This window comes from Diplotaxodon limnothrissa, linkage group LG23, assembly GCF_057381915.1.
Source record: "Diplotaxodon limnothrissa isolate DT_005_m linkage group LG23, D_limnothrissa_male_GT1.1, whole genome shotgun sequence".
Classification (NCBI taxonomy): Eukaryota; Metazoa; Chordata; class Actinopteri; order Cichliformes; family Cichlidae; genus Diplotaxodon; species Diplotaxodon limnothrissa.
Genome location: NC_140617.1, coordinates 19,169,583 through 19,191,465, shown reverse-complemented (window position 1 = coordinate 19,191,465; position 21,883 = coordinate 19,169,583). Strand labels below are relative to the sequence as shown.

Genomic DNA, 21,883 nt, shown 5'->3' with positions numbered 1-21,883 from the left:
AAAGCTATTAACACTAAGCACACAGCACAGTGTAAAAAGAAAAAAAAACAGATCAATGAATTTACTCAGACAAAAAAAGAAAATTCAAGAAGATTGCGAAACAAACCAATCATGAAAACCTCAACTATTTCCTTTCTCATTAATAAACTAAGGTAAATGGTAATGCACTCAAAGTGCTTTATACAACTTGTGCATTCACCCACGCACGCACATTTTTCCTAGGTGCTTTCTAACTGACATTCACACACATTCATACTCCGATGGATGCATCGGAGAGCAATTTGGGGTTAGTATCTTACAGAGGAGGGGAAGCAAGGAATCGAACCACCAACCTTTCGATCAGTAGATGACCTGCTCTTCCACCTGAGCTACAGCCACCCCTGTTTAACATTTATTTATTTATAATGTAAAAGAAAAGGTAAATCATTAGGAACAATTATTGTGTATTTTCCATACACCCCTTGAAACCCCATGAAAGAAGAAGAAGAAAAATGATTAATTCATATTTTGACACAGTTGTTTTTTTAAAACCCACACCAAAGCAGACCATATTCACTCAAAAACCTTCTCACTCTGGCAACTTCGGGGTCTATCCCCTTTCCTTGTACTCGCTAATGAAGTAAAAAGTATATTAAAAAGTATGAGTAATAACAAAAGATAAATCAGCAGGAGTCAGAATCAGGCCACACGTTTTCCTCTCTGCTTCTTTTTGTAAATCTGAAGCTGAAGAAGAAGGAAAAGCTGCTTTCCAATATTCAAAGGGACACACTGTTTTCGACCACATCTGGATCCAAGTATATATATGGCAGATCCAACCTTGAGTTTCTGGCCTTGATGTCTGCACTCAGCTTTTTGAGCTCTTCCTGAAAATCTGTTATCTTCTGGAGAGGAAACTCCTCAGTGAAACGCATCTCTGGGTACTGGCCAAGAAGGACCTAACAAGATTGGTATGACATCACTGACATGTAAATATTTTTTTTCACATTTTGAGATTGTTTATGTACAGTCTTTTTCAGGAGCCTTTTGCAACACACTTACGCAGTCAGAGGACTGCTTGCTGAGTAGCCACATCACAGCCAGGCCATGCACTGTTGTGTTAACACTGGGGAATGAGTCCAGCATTGTTTTCTCATTTGCTATCCCCTTTTCTGTTGGCGGAGGAAGCTGCAAGGAGGTAGGACTGTTGGGCATCCAGGCACCAAAGTCGTACTGCATTGAAGAAATAATGGATAAGTCATTAATAATCTTTACAGGCTGACACCATTATTGTTTTCCAGGAAGAAAAGGGCTCCTTCAGGTCAACAATCAATGCAGTTCTTAGTGTTTGTGGGTTTATGAGGTTTAGCTCAGTTAGAAATTAGCAGGAAGTTAGCTAGTTTCCATTCAAGGATGACGTAGCATGTTCTTACCAAGGTATTTCTGCAAAACTAAAACATATAGCACTGCTAAAACTTTGATGTGACTGAAGATGAAAAACTATGTCACAGAAAGCTGTAATAAAGTTGGGCCAGTTGACATATAATGTATTACCTGTTGACTAGATACAGAGCTATGGTTAGGCCAGGGGTGTCAAACTCAAATACACAGTGGGCCAAAATTCAAAACTGGAACAAAGTCGCGGGCTAACGTTAATAGTTATTGAAATATATTTATTCTTCCAGATATAAGAATTAATCTTTTCTTATGGACTCAAACACGTTTTGCTGAAAAACTGAATATGGAACAAGCAAAGCTTAATACTAAACAATATATATATTAGCTGTATAATACCAGTAGGCCAGCTCTAATAGTAATTTGGTATGGCTTCGCGGGCCAAATGTAATTAGGCTGCGGGCCAAATTTGGCCCGCGGGCCAGAGTTTGACACCTATGGGTTAGGCTAATATAAATACATTAGCACAGAGAAGTTGAGAAGATAAAGATATATAAGACTGACTGAGATGCCTGTATAATAAGTTTGTTTTTTTGTAATGTAATGTGTTTTGAGTTTTTGGCAAAGCAGAGGGAAGGCTCACCAAGCAAATAAGTTCAGTAACTATTCGAGGTCAAAGCAAATAGAATCACTCGTCACGGCTTCAAAGAGAGGAAGCAAGGCTGGAATAAATGTCCTGACCACCTGTTCAAAGGTTTACAGCTGCCTTTATGAGCCTGATGGCGTGTTGACTAATGCTATCACTTATTACTAGAGTCTGATGAGAGAGCATGCATGAAACACATGCATCAGTGTGAGGGCCTGATTCTTGTCAAAGAAACAAATGTGTCACAGTAACAAATAAAGATCTTCAGATATTAGGTGGCATATGCTCAGGTGTTTTGTTGAGTATTTTGCTTCCCAAAGCTAGCTAACAGGTGACATTCTAATTTCACTGACTAAACATATGGTGGAAACATATAATGACATTAGACGCAAAGATGCAAAGTTATCAAAGCTTTTATCAAAACTTATCGAAGCCTACAGCATTTGTTTTCTACAGCGACCAAAGACATGCCACACTAGAGTTTTTGTAAAAGCAACCAGGGCAATGGGTTTGCATGGCTGGTAACGAGGTATTAGGATCACAGACAGCATTAAACATGATTGCTTATGGGTTTTTTTTTAAGTGTCTTGATAACGCTCAGATTTTAGCACAGTTTGTCTGTTCATAACAAATCCATTCCTGCAGAAGAGACACAATTAGAACTAAGTGTATTCTAACTGTCTCCAAATTGCTTAACTGAAGGATGTGAGGGACGGGGTGACATGGAGGCAAATGAGACACAGTGGCCAGTCCTACAGGGATCAGCTACAAGAAGACGATGCATCCTGCACCCTTTTCTTGTACCTGAGAGAACATTACAGAATTTGATCAGAACACTAGATTGGTAATCTGGGTAAAATAGAAGGCTTCACCTGTCCAGAGTTGACAGCTGAGTGCTGAGCAGAGCAAGTGAAGATCACCATGGTGACAAACTTGACCATCTCATCCACAGTGGTGAATTTCTGTGGAATTCCTGAAAATCATGAAGAATAAAATGAATCACATCAGTACACAGAAAGTAACTGGATGGAATACGTTAATATACAATTAACACTTTATTAAAAGCTCACCAGTGCTTTCTAGTGAAAGAAATCCATTTTGAAAAATGTCCTTAATCCAAGCCTGCAGTTCAGAGTCTTGCTCGACCTCACCATCAGTCTTGTAGTAGAAGCTGAGTGTGCCCTTCACAAATCTTTGGCAACCAAAGACACAGTCAGTCAAACACATTACATGTTGTTTAGTACAATATTTAAACACCTATAATACATAATGTACTATTTGGAAAAAATATAAAATATATGAAACTTATTTCCGCTTCATCAGTCATTTTGTTTCTTTTTTAAAATATTGTAGTTTCTTCATTTCTTAACCATTATGAGGCGTGGAGAGAGGAAGATTCAGGAAAGACCAGAGATGTTAGGAGTCTATGTCAAAAAGCTTACAGAAACAGTTACATGTATGTGTCAGGTACAGAGGAGTTTTTCGCTTTCTGAAATATTTGAGTGTGAAAAATATGCAAAAAACTAGGAAACCAAAAAGGGGGCAGATACTTTTTCACAGCTGCACATGTGTATGTATGCACCCTGTCTTCTCGGTAACAGATGAGACAATCTGTAAGGTTTCGTATTCCAAGTTATTTCATCATGCCTTTGTGAAAGCAATGTTAAGAATTATAAATATAGCCCTCACATGTTAGAGGCATATAGGTTAACAGACAATGCATTAATCTGTCTTTTTGATGGCCGTCAGGACAGTGTGAACCTTATAGCAAGTATTGCAAAGTTTTAAGTAAAACCTGTTTTTACTTTTAAATGTGACTGTTAATCTTATATGAGAGAGAGCAAAAGTATAAACATTTAAATGAATTACTATGAGGACACCAGTTTGAGTTTAAATGATATTAACCCTTTAAGGCCTACCATAGAACCAAGTCCCCCAGAGCTTATATTATATTTTTACATGCTGTAGTGCCATTTTTGGGAGCACTTCAAGTTGCTGTACACCAATACAACCATTATAGCCCACATTTTAATAATATGTATGCATTAAGTGCATAGTAATTACATAAATTGCAAAAAAGTGCAATAAACTACAAAAAAATTGAAAATCTTTTTTTTTAACATATATTTCTAGTTAGAGAAATTTAAGAGGCTTATCCCTCAAAACTGTAAATACAAAAAAGTTGCACAAAATAGTTTCCCACCACAGAAAATTTATTTTGAGTGTCTTCATAGTTTTATTTTTGAAATCCACCAATTTTTATATACTGCAGGAAAAACGAAAATAAGTATTATAATGCAAATTTGCAAAACAAATAGCATATGCATCAAAATAAACTATTTCCAGCAGTGAAATTTGACTTCTAAGCATCCCAGAAACGACACAGAAAGTCATAAAGTCAAAGATAACTTTTAAAAACACCAGTATAGCCTTACAAGGCCCTGATGGTAAAAAACTACATTTCCACGAAAATGACGTCACTTCCGGTTTCGGGCAGGTCATGGCGGATATGCGATAGTTTGCGCTGATGGACGTAGGAAGTGTTACGAACAGCTGATCGGATTGGCAAAGCGTGTTTCTGGAATATTATGTTTTTGTTGCTGCAAGCGCTGTTTATGCAATTTTTGCAAAGCTATATTTGGAAGGAAACCGTAACCTAGGACAAGCTGATGGCATAAGATGTAAGTACAATTCCTCCGGTTTCATATGCAAAAACAATTATTGCTAGCTTACATGGTTGCAGTGCTCCCGGGATTTAAAAATAGTTACGCAAAATGGAGCGTGCCCGCACCGACTGGCTTTAAAGGGTTAAAAGTTAGATCAACAGCCAATTGAATCCAGCAGAGGACAAAGTGTTAAATCTTAAAGTACTGACAATTACTGACAAATATGTGTAATATTTCCCTTTAAATGTGTATTTTAAAATTAGAGTGAAAGATTCTTTTAGTGATCATCACTGACAATACAACGTTATTCCACTTAAACATCAAACCTAAGGTTTACAGTTGGTTATATTATGAAAGTATTTAGAATAACAACATATTTATACTGTGCCAAAGGGAAAAACGCACCACACGCTGAAATAATCTAGAATAGGTTACTCCCTTCCCATGCACAGTGGCGTGTCCAGCGGGGTGGCCTGGGGGGGCACAGGCCACCCCCCCAACCAGACTGGCCACCCCAGGTGCCACCCCAAAGGCAAAACAATAAAATTCAATCAAATATCAAATGTCCGATTATGTTTTCACGGTGAAGCTCAGATATCCGAGTGTAAGTGAATGCAGCATCGGCTTCTGCGCTATGTGCATCACGTTAGCAAAGGTAGGAGAGCCAAGCACGAAAGACGGCACTGCAGGAAACAATTTTTCGGTGAAAGAAAATGAGGACAGAATAAATGTCCCGGTAAGTAATATTAAGTTTGTTGAGTTTAGTAAACTTCGGTGAAATTAGAATACCAAAGAAAAAATAACACTTGAAGAATTATTGCAGCCGTCAAATATTTCAGACAGTATGCTACTGAGGGCAGCTAACATAAGAGTTATGAGTTATAAGATATAATCTAAGTCGTAACATTGCTGTATGGAGCTGCAGTTTTGGTTGCAGGTTAACATAGCTGGACTGGCCATCGGGCATACCGGGCATATGCCCGGTGACTTATTTATTTATTTATTTTTGTAATGGCATGAGCAATGAGAGGTGGTGGATTGGCCAGATGCAGGTCCATGTGTAAAAATAACTCAGTTGTTTGGTGGTGGCTATGGCGGGGCTTCCACAGAGGCCAGCAGGTGGATGAGGGAAGGGGAGGCAGGAGGAGAGCCCCGAGGCAGCCGCCGGTTCGAGTGTCAGGTGAACTGAACTTCAGGTAAGAACTTATGACCTGCAGTCTATCTGGGTCAGATATAAACCAAGTTTAGGTGGAGTTTATTTTCGTTGTGCTGACTTTTTACCCTCAGTTGCAATAACTCGTACTGCGTGAGCTAGCATGACGGAGTTTCAACAGCTGGGTGGTGCTATGATGTTACTGATAGTGAACTTTATTTTATTCATAAAGTTAGTTAGTAGAGTTGCCAACGGCTCCTTAAAAAAAATGGAATGGTCCCTCATTCAGAGAAAATATTACACGTTTCGTATTGAGCTGAGAAGGAACACAGTTTGTCAGCTACAATGAAAAAAAGACACAAAGCTGGATTTATTCTGTCGTTACGCTGCACAGCTGCCTCTTCTTCTCTCATTCTCTCCCCCTGCCTCTCCTGTTGCTACTTCAATCATGAAACTGATCAATGATCAGCTGATCAGCTTTTCTCTCTCATTTGTTGATCGCCCACTTTGCGCCAGAAAGAGGAAACCAGCAGATGTCGCGCTAAACAACAGCAGCACGTTTAAGCTTGATCAGCTGTTGTTAGAATTTATTTAATATTACTTTCTAGTATCACAGCTGTAAAGCTGCAGGTCATGATATCGGTTTGGATATGTGGTGAGAGGGAAACATGAAGATGAAACCAGGAGATGTCCTTACTGAATCATCAGAGCTGAACAGGTGATGGAGAAACAGGTTTACCTTTTAGGTGACATGAATGAGTTGAAGGGAAGTTATGAACTGTTTCTGAGAGATAAATAACACCAGGATCCTTTTTCTACATAGCTGACAGCTGGTAACTGTGCAGGGGTGGATCTAGGAAAGTGTTGCCAGGGGGCAGGTAGGGCATTAACAGGGAAAGGTGGGGCACAAAGAAATACTTTTCTTTCTTATTCTCATTTAAAATATCTAGCTTTTATTAAATAATTATCTAAATCTTACAACCAAAGTTTTTATCTGACGTAAAATGTATAGAAATCATACATATACCAACAAGACAGTGTACATCACTGTCACAACAGCATTTGTTTTCATTCAAAGGCTTTATGGCTTTAATACCTGGTGGGCCGGTCTGTAGTCAAAATGCCCGATTTTCTATCCCAGTCCAGCCCTGCAGGTTAATACTGGCAGTGTCACCGTGCCAGCTGACTGGATTTCATCATCAGCCAGTGTTGTTCTTGATCAATATTACCAAAGTTTACCATAAGGCAGCATAGAAAGTATTTACTTGCTTTCAGATTTTATTCAAATGTTAGTCTTTTCAGTTGTTTCCCCACTTTTTTCCTGTTTCAAAATCAAACACCAGTTTGTGAGAAGATTATCTTCTTTTTTTAACAGGCAGATAAAGTTTTGCATTGGAACTGGCTAATTTGTCAATTGTTTGTTACAAATGTTCGTATTTTAATATTCAAAAATGTTTTTGCCCAAAACATATGTGCACTACATGTCAGTAAAAATACTATGCAAATATTGCTGTCCTTGAATGCTGAGTAAACATTGACAAAGCACTGAGTGTATCTCTTGTACTTTATCAACGCAGTATCTAAAAACTTTGCACCGTAGTGGTTAAAATCTCATTCTAATAAGAGTTAAAAGCGCATTCGGTTATTAGGTTTACAGGATTATTGAATTATGGTTAACGGTTGGTAGAATTTTTTTTTAAACATTATCTGCCAATTACATCTGCCACCCTTCTCGAAATCTGTGCCCCTACCTGGCCCCCCCAACAAACATTTTCTAGACACGCCACTGCCCATGCAGGGCACATATGTCTTCTATTGGCTAAAGTACCATTCATCAACTAACTTGCTCTGTGTTCATGTCACACTAGTGACATTTCCTAGCAACTACTGAGAGGTAAAGAGTAGTATTAGAGGAGTGGGTAATAGGAGAGGCAGAAAACCAGGACTGCAACATGAAAGTGCAGATGTTTTCACTTTTAACTGAGCTTTGAAATTGCTAAGCCCCTATGACCACAAACCTGCACTTATTAAAAAACAAAAAATAAAACCCACATTAAAAAGTCGGACTCAAAACAAAATCCAAGGCCTTACAAGGGTCTGGAGCATGATCTTGGATGGAACTTGGAACTGATGAAAGGTTATAGTTTAATTTGTCATATGTGTTGTCAGACAAAGTGGCAGCAGAACCTGTGTATGATGTCCCAGAGCTTCAGTCCATCATCCCTGTAGTGGAAGTTTGGCACATCTTTCAGCCCACGCTCTGCAATATCATCTGGGATACAGAGGGAGCTGTAGGTCAGCGAGAACAGCGATTTTTTGAGGATTGTGAAAACACCCTCTCCACCGGAAGCTGTAAACTAGAACAGTCAAATCTCAGTGACAGACGAATACTTAAGATGATACTGAAAAAGAAAAGGTTTTTGGTTTGTTGTTCTTTTCATACCTGAGTGAAAACTCCATTCTTAGATATTAGCAGTTTCCGAGCTAAGAAGTTGATGTTTAGAGTGTAGCGAGTGTGAGGTATGAGGAGCTAGTGGAACAAAAGAAAATGATTATTAAAAGCATTACTTTTTTCTTTCTTATTTGATGTTTTACGCTCATGTGTTTGTTGTGTTTGCTTTTTCACTGCTGTACAACAAAGAAAAAAATAAAAGACTTATATTAACATCAAAAGTCAAAAGTGTGTGAAATCTTCTAAATATAAGCCTCAGTTACCTTGTACAGAGGGTGAACCATGGGCAAGTTACGGAACACCGACATTGCAAAAACCTCACCCAGCAGGTGAGTGCGCAGCAGGTGAGCATTGAGCTCAAACAGGTTGAAATCTGCACTTCTCACAAAGATCTTGGCCAACATCCAGTCGTATTCAGAATCAGTGGGAAGAAAGATCGGGTTGCCCAGTTCTGCTTTCTGCTTCAGCTGCAGGAGAAGAAACAACATGTGTAAATTCACCACCTTTTCTAATCACTGCTGTGTTCTGCTGATGTTTCTGACTATTCTATTTTATACTTTTATAAAGTATAATAAATTATACTATTATACTTGTGGAAAAACAGAAGAAAATTATGGGTTTTTGTATGGTTTCTATCTGTCATGGTTGGCTGTGTGGCAGGCAGGCAAGCAGGAGTAGTGGATCCAAAATGCAGGACTCAGACACAGAAGTACAACTTAAAGCGCAGCTTTATTGCTGGGAAAACCTCTTACTAAACTAAACTCACCAAAAGACAAACAAAAACGCTGGTGGACTAAAACACTGTAGCAGAAATACTGAACTGGAACTGGAGCTGGAGACAAAACACTGGCAACACGGAGGCAAAACACACAGCTTGTTGAGGGTACGACGCAACACTGACTCAGAGAAACACAGGGTCTAAATACACTGGGAAGTAACGAGGAGAATGAGACACAGGAGAGCACAGCTGGGGGGAAATCAGAACTGACGAGACAAGGAAGCGTAAACTAAACACATTCACATAAGACACGGACCTTCGAAGTAAAAAAGGAAGTATGACACAGACGCAAACTTGACACGGTGGAGACAGCAACTAAGAAACACAGAGACATAACCAGTAAGGCAGAGGACTCGATGAACCAAAAGACACAGAGGGAAACTCAAACATGCAGACACAAACTTACACAGAACAGAGGGGACACAGAGAGATCAAAACTAGAAACCATAGAATAAATCACACACAAGTACAATAATACAAAAATCACAAAGAACTAAACGCTGGGTCAGGAGACCCAGGACCCTGACACAATCATTATTACATATTCATATTGTTAGTAAACCACAGCAAGCTAAATTACTGTTTTCGTAAACGTTACTCAAATCTAGGAAACCCCCTCCTGTGGGGTTCTGCTCAGAATTATAGGGGCATCCCTGGGACACTGAAAATGGGAGACATACACTCACTCTACTTTTGAGATTGGGCTTCAAACTTTGTTTTTTGATTGATTGATTGAATCTTTATTTTGAACATGTTGAAAAAGTATAAAAAAAATAGAATTAAAAGAGACAAATGAACAAAGCAAACAAAAGGAAAACGAGCAACCACAACTCCAAATAACGTCCATGTTCAAAAAGGAGCAGGAAGAAGCATAAGCTTATTTAATCCCACCCCTTTTCCACTATCTAGTATCAATAGACTACAGAAATACCTCCTTGCAATTACATTATATGTCATGTGTAATTTTTTTTTTTTTTTAATATATACACATATATGTTTCTATCTATCCATATCTACGTATATACACACATATACACATTTTCAATAACCCCATTGACACCTGAAGGATACACAACCTACAATTTTATATATATATATATATATATATATATATATATACACACCCATACCAACAAACCCGTGCATGCGCACACACATGAAAATATTAGACAAGAACACCCTATCAAATCTCTACCTTTTCCCTGTACCCTGTAAAAACCATATCCTTAAACCGCTTTTTAAACTGCGCCATGCTTGGACATTGCTTCATATCTTTACTTAGTCTGTTCCACAGCTTCACTCCACACACAGAGATGCAAAAACTTTTTAATGTTGTACGGATACGAGGATGTTTTAAATTTAATTCCCCCCTCAAATTGTATCCCCGTTCCCTTTTAGAAAACATTTTTAGAATATTGTCAGGAAGCAGGTTATTTATTGCTTTATATATAATTTGTGCTGTGAGAAAATGAACCAGATCTGTGAATTTTAGAATTTTTGATTTTAAGAATAGTGGATTTGTATGATCTCTGTAACCAGTTTTATGGATTATCCTTATGGCCCTTTTTTGTAATATAAAGATTGATGATAGCGAACATTTGTAAGTATTGCCCCAAACCTCTGCACAGTAATTCAAATACGGTGCAATCAGGGAACAATAGAGAATGTGGAGTGATTTGTGGTCCAGAATGTGTTTTACTTTACTCAAGATTGAGACACTTCTTGAAATTTTGTTATGTATATGATTTATATGAGACTTCCAGTTTAATTTATCATCTATAATCACACCAAGAAACTTATGTTCAAGTACTCTTTCAATTTCCACACCATCTACATGAATCTGCACTTGTGCATTTCTAAGGGAATTCCCAAATAAGATAATTTTAGTTTTACTTAGATTTAGCGATAGTTTGTTCCTGTTAAACCATTTTTTAATTTTGCACATTTCTGAAGTAATTGTATCCAGCAGCTCCTTTAGATTCCCTCCAGAACAAAAAATATTTGTGTCATCTGCAAATAATACTAATTTTAATATATCAGATGCCTTACAAATATCATTTATATAAATAATAAATAATTTTGGACCCAGTACAGAGCCTTGTGGAACACCACAAGCAATGTCCAAGCATGATGAGGAATGGACACCCAGCTTCACAAATTGTTTCCGGTCACTTAAATAATTTTTCACCCATTGCAGTACAACCCCCCTAATCCCATACCATTCCAGTTTATTAATTAATATGTCATGATTGATGGTGTCGAATGCTTTCTTGAGATCCAGAAATACTCCAGCTGCATACTGTTTCTGATCTATAGCATTCGTAATCTCCTCAATTGATTCGATTAATGCCAGAGATGTTGATCTTTTTGATCAACATCAAAAAGCCCTAACTGTATGCTTTAGCATACAGTTAGGGCTGGATCAGGTGACCCTGAATCCTCCCTTAGTTATACTACAATAGGCGTAGGCTGCTGGGGAATTCCCATAATGCACTGTGTGTTTCCTCTTAGCCACCTTTTTCACTCACTATATGTTTATACACCCCTTATAATCTCTGGCTCTTTCCCACAGCATGTCTTTGTCCTGTCTACTTGCCCACAATCCTCAACCGGTTGGGCAGATGGCTCCTCCTCCTGATCCAGGTTCTGTTGGAGGTTTCTTCCTGTTAAAAGGGAGCTTTTCTTCCCATCATCACCAAAGTGCTTGCTCATAGGGGGTTGTCTGATTATTCGTGTTTTTTTTGTTTTTTTTGTCTTTTAGGGTCTTTACCTTAATATGTAAAGCACCTTAAGGCAACTGTAGATATGATTTGCACTGTATGACTAAAACTGAATTTAATTATCAGCACCTGGGTGCTACTTGTTCTTTTAATTCCTATGGAAGCAGTAAGGATCTACTTGGTTTTTCACGTGATTGCAAAGAGTCCTTTGAAAACTTGAAAACGTTCACAGCTGTATATGTGGGGAAACTAAATAAAAAAGCAATGCTGCATTAGAAGTACATCAGCAAATTGAATCAAATGTAGAAGGATTATTCAAAGATCCAATTCAAAGAAGAGCATCTGAGCACCCTAATAGCTATCACTTGAAGCCAACGCCATGATAGACTATGGGAGATTTTTTTTATTGTCATCGCTGATATGAAATATCTTAGCTAAAGTTTACAAATTGACATTGAGATTTGGATTAAGAGAGACAACAAAGCACAAATAAGTAGAAAGAGACCAGGTTCAAATTTTAACAATCCATGAAACAGGATAAAACCAAGGACACAGGATGCTAAGGAACTCTTAAATGCCCACGATTTTCAAGATGTTGTTTGGTTTGTGCCTTCTCAACAGCAGTGAAGTATTATGATTTGGGGATTTCATTATATGAAATTGTTAAGGTGGGATCATACATTCCACATCTGCAAATCCACTAGGGTCTCCTTGGGTCCAACTGATAAACATTTTGTCATGCAGCCATGATAACAAAGGTCTCTGCAGATGTCCACATGCCAATTTGTTTTTTTGTGCCAGTGTTAACTGCCCAAGGAAGAATTACATTACAATGCACCAACTCATCCAACAGGTCTCCAACTGTCCTTGCCCGTGTTCACAACAGTGCATGAATTAGGCTCTGAAGAGTTCATTTGGAAGATGAAAAAGATTTGACAAACTGCTTCATGAACCGAATAATTAATCGGGTAGTTTAACATTTATTTTGTAAATTTGTCTACTATACGTTGATATTATATGTTCATATATAGGATAATTGGTGGGATTGTTGCAAATCAAAAATCTCATTTTATGTATCTTTACAGAAAAAAAAACATTCCAAATGTGTGGCACCTAAACAGCCCTGCACTGTTTGTTGTGGTAACAACAGATGCGATCACTTATCACGTACTGTTCTCTGAAGCGTGTTTTACCATGATATATAACTCAAACACACACACACAAACACACACACACAATTCATTTCAGTGGGTGGAATGTTTGAAGCTCAAGTGGACAAATTAACTGTCTGAATGGTAGCAGCAGAAAAATTCTGACAGTTTTTATCACTAATCTGCTGATGAGGTCACATTTTTCACTCTATGTTCCAAACTTACCTGAATAGCAATCGGCATCAGCTTATCATCATTAGTTTTCTGGAGAAGAACAAGTGGAGCCATCAAGAACTGTTGCTCCCCATTGATGGTGTTTGCGTCCACTCCATCCAAAAGCTTGTAGTCACACAGGAAAATGTTGCCCTTCTATTTGAAGTTTCAAAAAGAACGAGAAATGTTTGTTCCTTTTACGTGCAGTCTGATATTACATTTGCAAAGTGCTTCAGTGGACTCATTCACTAAACATAAAGAATAGATCAGCCAGATACAAGGGATTTTTCGGTCATCTTTATTTAATGGGAAATAAACAATTACCATCATTTCATCTGTGAGATTATGCTGACCATCAGGGAAGATCATTTTATCAGTGACAGGAAAGTTGTCTGGCAGTGCTGTACAGCGTCGGATCAATATGGGGTTGGTACCATTTAAAAATTGGTAGCCAAAGAATGCATCTTCCTTCCAGTGGTTATAGACGTATTCTAGAAATAAAACATACATTCTTTCTCCTTTTTAAGGCACAGTTTAATATATTCCATTATATATACAATCTAAAGCATGGTATGGTCAATAGTTCATTACTTGATGTGACTGACTGATGCACGTGTGACAGGCGGCTAATATCCTCCATGCAAGTAAATTTTTTCTCACACTCTGCTATTTGTATCAGTTCCAGTTCTATTAATCTGGAAGATGAAAGCACAGTTACATTTTCTGATACTTTAAATAATTTCAATAGGTGTGTAAATATAAAAATCTCACCCTGTGGTTGCAGTGTAGGTCATCTCTGCATACTTAGTGAAAGAGAAGCAGATGTCATAGGGCAGAGATTTAAGACCATCTGCCTTCAGGCACTGGGGAATTCCATCTTTGTACACATCCCAGCTGGGGGAAAAAGGAGAAAGAACTGGATGAGAGGAGGGGTAATGATGGTCCTCATTCATTCATTCATACATTCCTTCATCTTATTTTATATTTTTATCTTTATATTTTAACTTATTCAATGTATCAATTTTGGCATGTCAAGTCCACAGCACTTTGTGTTCAGCTGCGAGTTGTTTTGAAAGGGCTGTATAAATAAATTGCTTGCTTGCCCGTTCAAAGAAATTAGTTTCCACAAATCTCTGCATAAATCATGTGTATGATTATTTCATGCACAAATCTGTGATTCATCAATAACTTCTTAAATGGATCTGTTCATACACATTGAACAACAATTATTTACAGCTAAACCCAGATAAAACTGAAACTTTATCACACTTGCTGTCTGATACATTAAACAGCAACTGGATGATTTAACCCTCTCAGGCTCAAATTAAGTTTTTGTTGCTAATGCACAACTAAGTCCTGCAATGGTACTTCTGAGTAAAAAAAACTCATGAAATATGTATGTGGGGTACTCAGGTTGTTAGTTTTTAACTGTTGCAAGTTGGAAATGCCTGCCTCGAGAGGGTTAGGCTCCATGAAGAAGTGTAGTCTCAGAAATGTAGATGTTATTTGTGATGAATCTTTTTGTTTTGAACAAAACTTAAATCAGACAGACTGCGTTTTTCACTTGAGAAACATTTCAAAACTTAGATCTATCATGCCAACAAGTGAACTTGAGATGATAATCCAAGCTTTTGTCTCTACAAGACTTAACAGCTACAATGGTCTGTTTACTTGTCCAAACAAGAAACGGCTGGCTCATCTCCAGGTTCTTGAAAACTGCAGCGTGACTAATAACTAGCTCAAACAAAGGAGGCCATATAAATCCTGTTTTAAAGTCAATACACTGGCTACCAATCACATTTAGATTCATTTTTAAACTGTTAGTTTTAAGTGTATACATATATATATATATATATATATATATATATATATATATATAGTGGGACTCCCCGTAGCCGGTTACCAAGATTACGTGAAGTACCCTCACGATTATCGACACTAACAAGCTGATCTACAATACGGCAGCAGTGATCAGTGAGATGCTTGGCTACAAGTTGAACAGCCACAAGGGGCAGCACCCTCCATGGAGAAAGAGGCTAGAGGCTAAGATCAAGGTAGCACGGAGGGAGGTTAGCCAACTATCGGAGTTGCAGAAAGGAGCGATGAGAAAGGTGCCTAAGGTGCCTAAGAAGTACAGGAAGCTGTCCATACCTGAGGCCTTGGAAACTGCCAAGCAACGACTCACAGCCTTGGCCAGCCGCTTGAGGAGGTACACCAGAGAGATAGAAGGCAAGAGAATAAACCAGCTGTTCTCCACAGAACCAGCCAAGGTGTACTCTCAGTGGCAGGGGAACAATATGAGAACAGCACCACCAAGGCTGGAGGCAGAACAATACTGGAAGAGCATATGGAAGAAGGACGCAACCCATAACGGCAATGCTCAGTGGCTAGTGGATCTGAGGGCAGACCACAGCGACCTCCCCGAACAGGGTCCAGTAACCATCACAGTGGCAGATATCCAAGGATCCAGGATATACAGCAATGACATCGGAATGTCTTTCGGGCTGGAGAAGTGTAGTTGGATGGTAACAAAGAGAGGGAAGGTAGTCAGAACGGAGGGGAATCAAACTACCAGAAGGCAACATTGCAGACATAGAGTATAGTTACAAGTACCTGGGAATCCCGCAGGCGAATGGGAACCATGAAGAGGCTGCTAGGAAAGCTCCAACCACCAAGTACCTGCAGAGGGTCAGGCAAGTCCTGAGGAGTCAGCTGAACAGTAAGAACAAGATCCGGGCTGTCAACATCTACACCCTGCTTGTGATCAGGTACCCTGCTGGGGTAATAGGCTGGCCAAAGGAGGAGATAGAAGCCACTGACATCAAGACAAGAAAGCTCCTAACCATGCATGGAGGGTTTCACCCCAAGTCCAGCACCCTGAGGCTGTACGCTAAGCGGAAGGAACGGGGCCGTGGACTGGTGAGTGTCAGCACCACAGTCCAGGATGAGACAAGAAACATCCACGAATACATCACGAAGATGGCCCCAACTGACAGCGTGCTCAGTGAATACCTCAAGCAGCAGAAACCCAAGAAAGTGGAGGAAGGCGAAGAACCATCATGGAAGGACAGGCCCCTACACGGTATGTACCACTGGCAGATAGAGAAGGTGGCTGATATCGAGAAATCCTACCAGTGGCTGGACAAAGCTGGACTGAAAGACAGCACAGAAGCACTAATCATGGCAGCACAGGAATAAGCACTAAGCACAGGATCCATTGAGGCTGGGGTATATCACACCAGGCAAGACCCCATGTGCAGGCTGTGTAAATATGCTCCAGAGACAATCCACCACATAACAGCAGGGTGTAAGATGCTAGCAGGCAAGGCATACATGGAACGCCATAACCAAGTGTACAGGAACATCTGTGCCGAGTATAACCTGGAAGTCCCAGGGTCAAAATGGGAGATGCCCCCAAGGGTGATGGAAAATGACTGAGCTAAGATCCTGTGGGACTTAATGGTGGTGGCTACGAAAACCGGACATAGTGGTGGTAGACAAACATGAGAAGATGGCCGTAGTGATGGATGTAGAAGTTCCGAATGACAGCAACATCAGGAAGAAGGAACACGAGAAGCTCGAGAAATACCAAGGGCTCAGAGAAGACCTCAAGAAGATGTGGAGGGTGAAGGTGACGGTGGTCCCAGTGGTAATTGGAGAACTAGGTACAGTGTCTCCCAAGCTAGGCGAGTGGCTCCAGCAGATCCCGGGAATAACAGCGGAGATCTCTGTCCAGAAGAGCGCAGTCCTAGGAACAGCTAAGATACTGCGCAGGATCCTCAAGCTCCCAGGCCTCTGGTAGAGGACCCGAGCTTGAACGATTGACCACCCACAGGGGCGAGTGGGGAATTATATAGATAGATAGATAGATAGATAGATAGATAGATAGATAGATAGATAGATAGATAGATATAACCTGGTTTATGTCATATGTTATGAATGTTTAACTTGTGTCATATGTTATGACAAGCTCTAATCACTTACCAATAAACGTTTTTCATCTGCTTAACCTCCTCCTCCCGACTGTACCCGTCAACAGAACATTTGTCTTCAAAGACTGTGAGAGCTTAAAATCAAATAAAACAGTGGATTTTAAATTATTGTAAAACACAGTTTAATTTGAATTCTGTCAATTCAATTATTTACAGCAGTTTTCTTTCTTTGTTTTATACCTTCTGCTGTTAGTGAAATGCACACAGGATGTCAGACTAGAGCATTTACACAAACCTGTGCCCTCTCTGAAGTAGTGCACCTCATTGTCAGTGATCCAATGGTAGACGGGAAAGTGATAGATGCGTCCCTCAGGGGATTTCACTTCCACCTTAACAGGATGCCAAGAGTCTTCAAACCTGTTCTGTTTCTGTAACTCTACCAGCACCAGCGTTCCAAGGAATTTGGGGCAGGGTATAATTAAATGTAACTCCTGCAGTAATGACAGAAAAATGTCAGCATTAAGTCTTTATGATAAGAACTTAGTTGTTACCCTACAACAATTAGAGTACAATTACTATGAAGATGGGAAAAAATGAAAGTGTATGTTTCAGTTTCACAGTATTTAATGTGCTAAATCAATATTTAATCTCATTTAGCCAAAATTGAGGATGCATGAGACAAAATTAAAAATGCATGTGGATTTCAGACTTACTGTTTCTTTGACAGATGGTATCCACTTCCTTGGGATTTGCACTCGGGGGCTCTCGTCTGAGCCAACCAGTTTAATGTAGACATCGTCAAACGTAGAGGCCAAGTCCAGTTTGCCAATGAACACGGTCACTTCATACTCATTCATTTTAACTCTTGAATGTAGCTAAAATGTAATAACCAATCACCTTTATAATACTGTCTAAATCAGTCCAAAAACAAATATATTTGTATACATTTTATATATAAATATGAAATCAATTTTAGTGCCTTTTTTCTATGATTCAATTCAATCTTTATTGGCAGACTTCATGTCCATAAAAACAAGACAAGAAACAAGAAACAAACACACAACTCCACCCCCCTCCCCACAACACAAGGTATAAACCATTAAATATAAATAAGTATATAAATAAGTATATAAAGCATTTGTAAAAATATAAAACCATAATATACATAAAACACAATTACTTAAAATAAATCAATAAATACACAAACACTTTAACCAGTGCTTTCTGAGACTGGATGAGTAACGGGAGCCACTCAGTGTCGGATCTGTAAGTGCTAAAATTATACTGTTACTCGAACCATCCAGTCGTTCTCTAAAATTGAACATTAACTTTCTTAAAAGTACTTTAAAAGTCCAGACACCCACAGCTACATACATCTGGCTGGCACTACCACTTCTAGGTATCCTGCAAAGGATTCTCATCGCATCATTATATGCAACATGTAGCTTCTGCATGCTACATTGTTTGTAGGATGACCACAAGGGGGCAGTATATTGCGGTGTGCAATACGCTTTAAACAAAGCCACTTTAACTGGAAGTGAACAAAAGCTGAATTTGCGTGCAATTTATTTGCCTGCACATAGAGCTTACATCGTTGTCTGTATATGTCATCATCATCATTCATTTGCTCAGTAATAAAGTGACCGAGGTATTTCACCTTTTTATGAACTTCAAGAGTTTTTTGTGCCAGTTTAAACAAAGGGAAATTTAGCTGTTTATCCTGCTTGGTTCTACATATCAAAACAGCACTTTTAGCAGCATTGTACTCAATGTCATATTGCACACCATATTCAGTACAGACATTAAGAAGATCCTGTAACCCAGCACTGCTCCGACTAAAAACAAGAGCTGCAGTCTAGTTGTAACACATTTCATAAACTATCTATCTTACCTCTGCTAATGAGACCAAAAAGTTCCCCTGAAGATTTACTCCACTCAAGTAACAAGTGAGCATTGATGTTTACGCTTTATACGGAGTTTATGGGAGTGTCCTATCATGTGCAATCATTTCTTCTGTTAGAAAAACCTGTGGGACCTGAAAATCAATACTCTTCACATTTCTAGGTAAGGGTTAACCCATGTTATGTGAACATATTTTTGGTATTTGTTAAATGTCCAGTTTAATGTTTGACAGTAAAGAAAAAAGTATGTGTGGATTTTTATTTATTTATTTTTTTAATCTGTAGTGTATGTAAATATCTGGTTTCAACTTTAAATGCAGTACAAGGTAAAAACTGTAGCTTTTTCTCTGGCCACCTGGTGGGGACATGGGCCACCGACTGTGATGATCAGCCTGATCTTTTGAGAAAAATTGCTGCAATTTACTTAGGTGAGAGAAAGGCTTGTTTGAGTGTTTTTCAGAAACAGTTTTGATGTTTAACCTTATTTCGAGTGCACAAAAGAGAGTCAGAAAAACAGGGGAAGCACTGCTGGCAGGAAATGCCTCTTTGCTGACATCAGAGGAGAAAGATGCTGGGACAGCTGAAGACCTTGTAGTTTCTCAAAGACAAACCACAGGTACAGTAGGCTCACCAAATCTGGACAAATGGAAGATGGCAAATGAAGTCCCTTCAGAGAGGAGCAAGGGATACCTGTTGGAATGATGACAAGTATCAGAAAGCTGTAATATTTTAACTATGAGTTATGCCCAGTGCCTCAGAGGAGGAGTCGGGTCCTGATGCCAAGGAACTGGCTCAAGAGGTAGCTGAGCCTGCTCCTGAACCCGCAGGCCCCCCTCTCCTCACGCAGGGGGCCCTTATGATTGCTCAGAAAGAGGACCCGTCATTAGCCAAATGTTTGCTGAGCGTAGAGGCCAGTGCTGACGATGACCTGCGGGTAGTCTCTGAGGGACAACAATGTGGGCGTTTGGCGAATTTGGCTTATTTGGCAAAGGGAAGGGCCCACTTGTCTCATCTTTCTCCTTCAATGCGAAGATGTGCTTGGGCTACTGCACTCTTACCCTTCTCTCTTTGGGGATGTGCCCTTACGTACTAGTGTCTGTGAACATGATATCAATGTTGGTGATGCAACCCAAATCAAACAGCATGCGTACCACTGTCCCATGGGAAAGCGCAAGGTGTTGAAGAAAGAAGTCAGTTATTTAGTAGAGAACGGTTTGGCACGACCCAGCCACAGCCCTTGGAGCTCCCCGTGTTTGCTTAAGCCCAAGTTTGATGGCACCCCCCATTTCTGCACCGACTACCGGAAGGTAAATGCAGTGACAGTCTCCGATTCTTTTCCACTTCTTCGTATGGAGGGTTGCATTGACAATATAGGTCCTGCCAAATACGTTTCCAAACTGGACCTTCTTAAAGGGTATTGGCAGGTGCCTCTGACCCCCAGAGCCTCTGACATTTCTGCATTTGTCACACCCGACCATTTCATGCAGTACACAGTGATGGCGTTTGGCATGAAAAACATTTCAGCATTTAATGCAGTTGGAGTTGGGGGATGTGCCTCGGTGTAATGTGTACTTGGATGATGTAGTGATATACACGGACACGTGGGAAGAGCATGTGGCTATCCTACAATCAGTGTTTCAGCGATTGGCCAAAGCCTCGTTAACTCCAAATCTTGCTAGGTGCGAGTTTGCCAAAGCGACAGTCAAATTCCTGGGAAAGCAGGTGGGTTCTGGGCAGGTTCCCTCGCCTGGTGGAGGCGAAAGTCGAGGATGTCCTCAGCTACCCAGTCCCAACCACTAGGCGGGAGCTAAAGCGATTCTTAGGCATGACTGGATATTATCACTGTTTTTGCAAGAACTTTGCAGTAGTTGTGGCCCCTTTGACGAAGCTATGTAGCCCCAAAATCCCTTTTGAGTGGTCAGGGGAATGCCAGCATGCATTTGAGTCTGCAAAATATCTCCTTTGCAGCGCCCCGGTTCTGACAGTCTCCAACTTCTCTCAGCCTTTCAAACTGGAAGTTGACGCCAGTGCCACCGGAGCTGGTACAGTGCTGTTACAGGACGACGCAGAGGGTGTGTGTCACCCAGTCTGCTACTATTCGGTAAAGTTCAAGCGCCATCAGCTAAACTATTCCACCATAGAGAAAGAAGCTCTAGCACTGCTAGCTCTAGCTCCTTTCCAGTAATGGTGTATACAGATCACAATCCCCTTACATTCCTCCAACGTATGTACAACCACAACCAGCGACTAATGCGCTGGGCATTGCTGGTGCAGGATTATGAACTGGTTATCCAACACAAGAAAGAGACTGAGAATCTGGTGGCTGATGCACTCTCGCGCAGTGCATAATGATGCGTTTGTTCTGTGTTTTGTATAGTGTGAATGTAGGGGGGGAATGTTACATCCTGTGAGGCTGTGGGAGTGTGTGGGTGTGGTGTTGTCCTCTCCCTCTCCTCCTCCTTCTTTATTGCCCCTCCCTGTTCCTCTCTGCCCCTGCCTTCTCCTTTAGGACACACCTGCTGCTCATCTGCCCTCATTTGCCACCAATTACCCTCCAGAGGTGATATAAGCTGGAGGAGAGCAGTGTGGGTGTGGGAGAGGCTTCTGGTGGATTTCCTCTGTGCTGGTCAGTGTGTGAGTCTGGTCTAGGTGTGGAAAAGGCCTGCTGTGTGTGTGTGACCAGCCCCACTGTGCATGGCTTGTTTTGAGTAGGTCAACTGGGCAGTGGTTTTATTTACGTGACGGCAGCCTCCATTTCTTGGTTTGGCCTGCCTGGTTATTGCTAATAGCAGCTTTGCTGTCTTTTTCTGTTGAATCCTTGTTGTTTTCTTAGTTGAAGTGGCCACCATCTCTTTGGGTTGGCCTGTCTGTGATTATTGGGTTAATTTATTACAATAAAG

The 21,883-nt window shown here is 40.1% G+C and overlaps 1 protein-coding gene across 2 annotated transcripts; it reads right to left on the bottom strand.

The window, feature by feature from the left end:
• Positions 1 to 755: 755 nt before the first annotated feature.
• LOC146607821 (polyunsaturated fatty acid lipoxygenase ALOX15B-like) lies at positions 756 to 17,939 on the bottom strand. Of its 2 annotated transcripts, none has more exons than XM_085347411.1 (14): positions 17,796 to 17,939; positions 17,378 to 17,573; positions 17,135 to 17,216; positions 13,922 to 14,044; positions 13,742 to 13,845; positions 13,475 to 13,641; positions 13,163 to 13,306; positions 8,552 to 8,755; positions 8,280 to 8,366; positions 8,024 to 8,193; positions 3,088 to 3,209; positions 2,890 to 2,990; positions 1,039 to 1,209; positions 756 to 935 (listed from the first exon to the last, which is right to left on the bottom strand). In XM_085347411.1, the coding sequence occupies exons 1-14, from the start codon at positions 17,937 to 17,939 to the stop codon at positions 756 to 758; spliced, it is 1,995 nt and encodes a 664-aa protein (XP_085203537.1). The 2 variants fall into 2 exon arrangements, with proteins under 2 accessions (XP_085203537.1, XP_085203538.1); XM_085347412.1 differs by having other exon boundaries at positions 17,378 to 17,570; positions 17,808 to 17,939.
• Positions 17,940 to 21,883: the final 3,944 nt, after the last annotated feature.

Bases quoted from the DNA above. Each gene is read 5' to 3' on its own strand.
- LOC146607821 (XM_085347411.1), bottom strand. From the start codon at position 17,939: ATGAATGAGTATGAAGTGACCGTGTTCATTGGCAAACTGGACTTGGCC. The intron at 8,756-13,162 runs GTAAGTTTGGAA...CTTCTCCTGCAG, and splicing joins TGATGCCGATTGCTATTCAG to CTGAAGCAGAAAGCAGAACT. The intron at 2,991-3,087 runs GTGAGCTTTTAA...CATGATTTTCAG, and splicing joins TCTTTCACTAGAAAGCACTG to GAATTCCACAGAAATTCACC.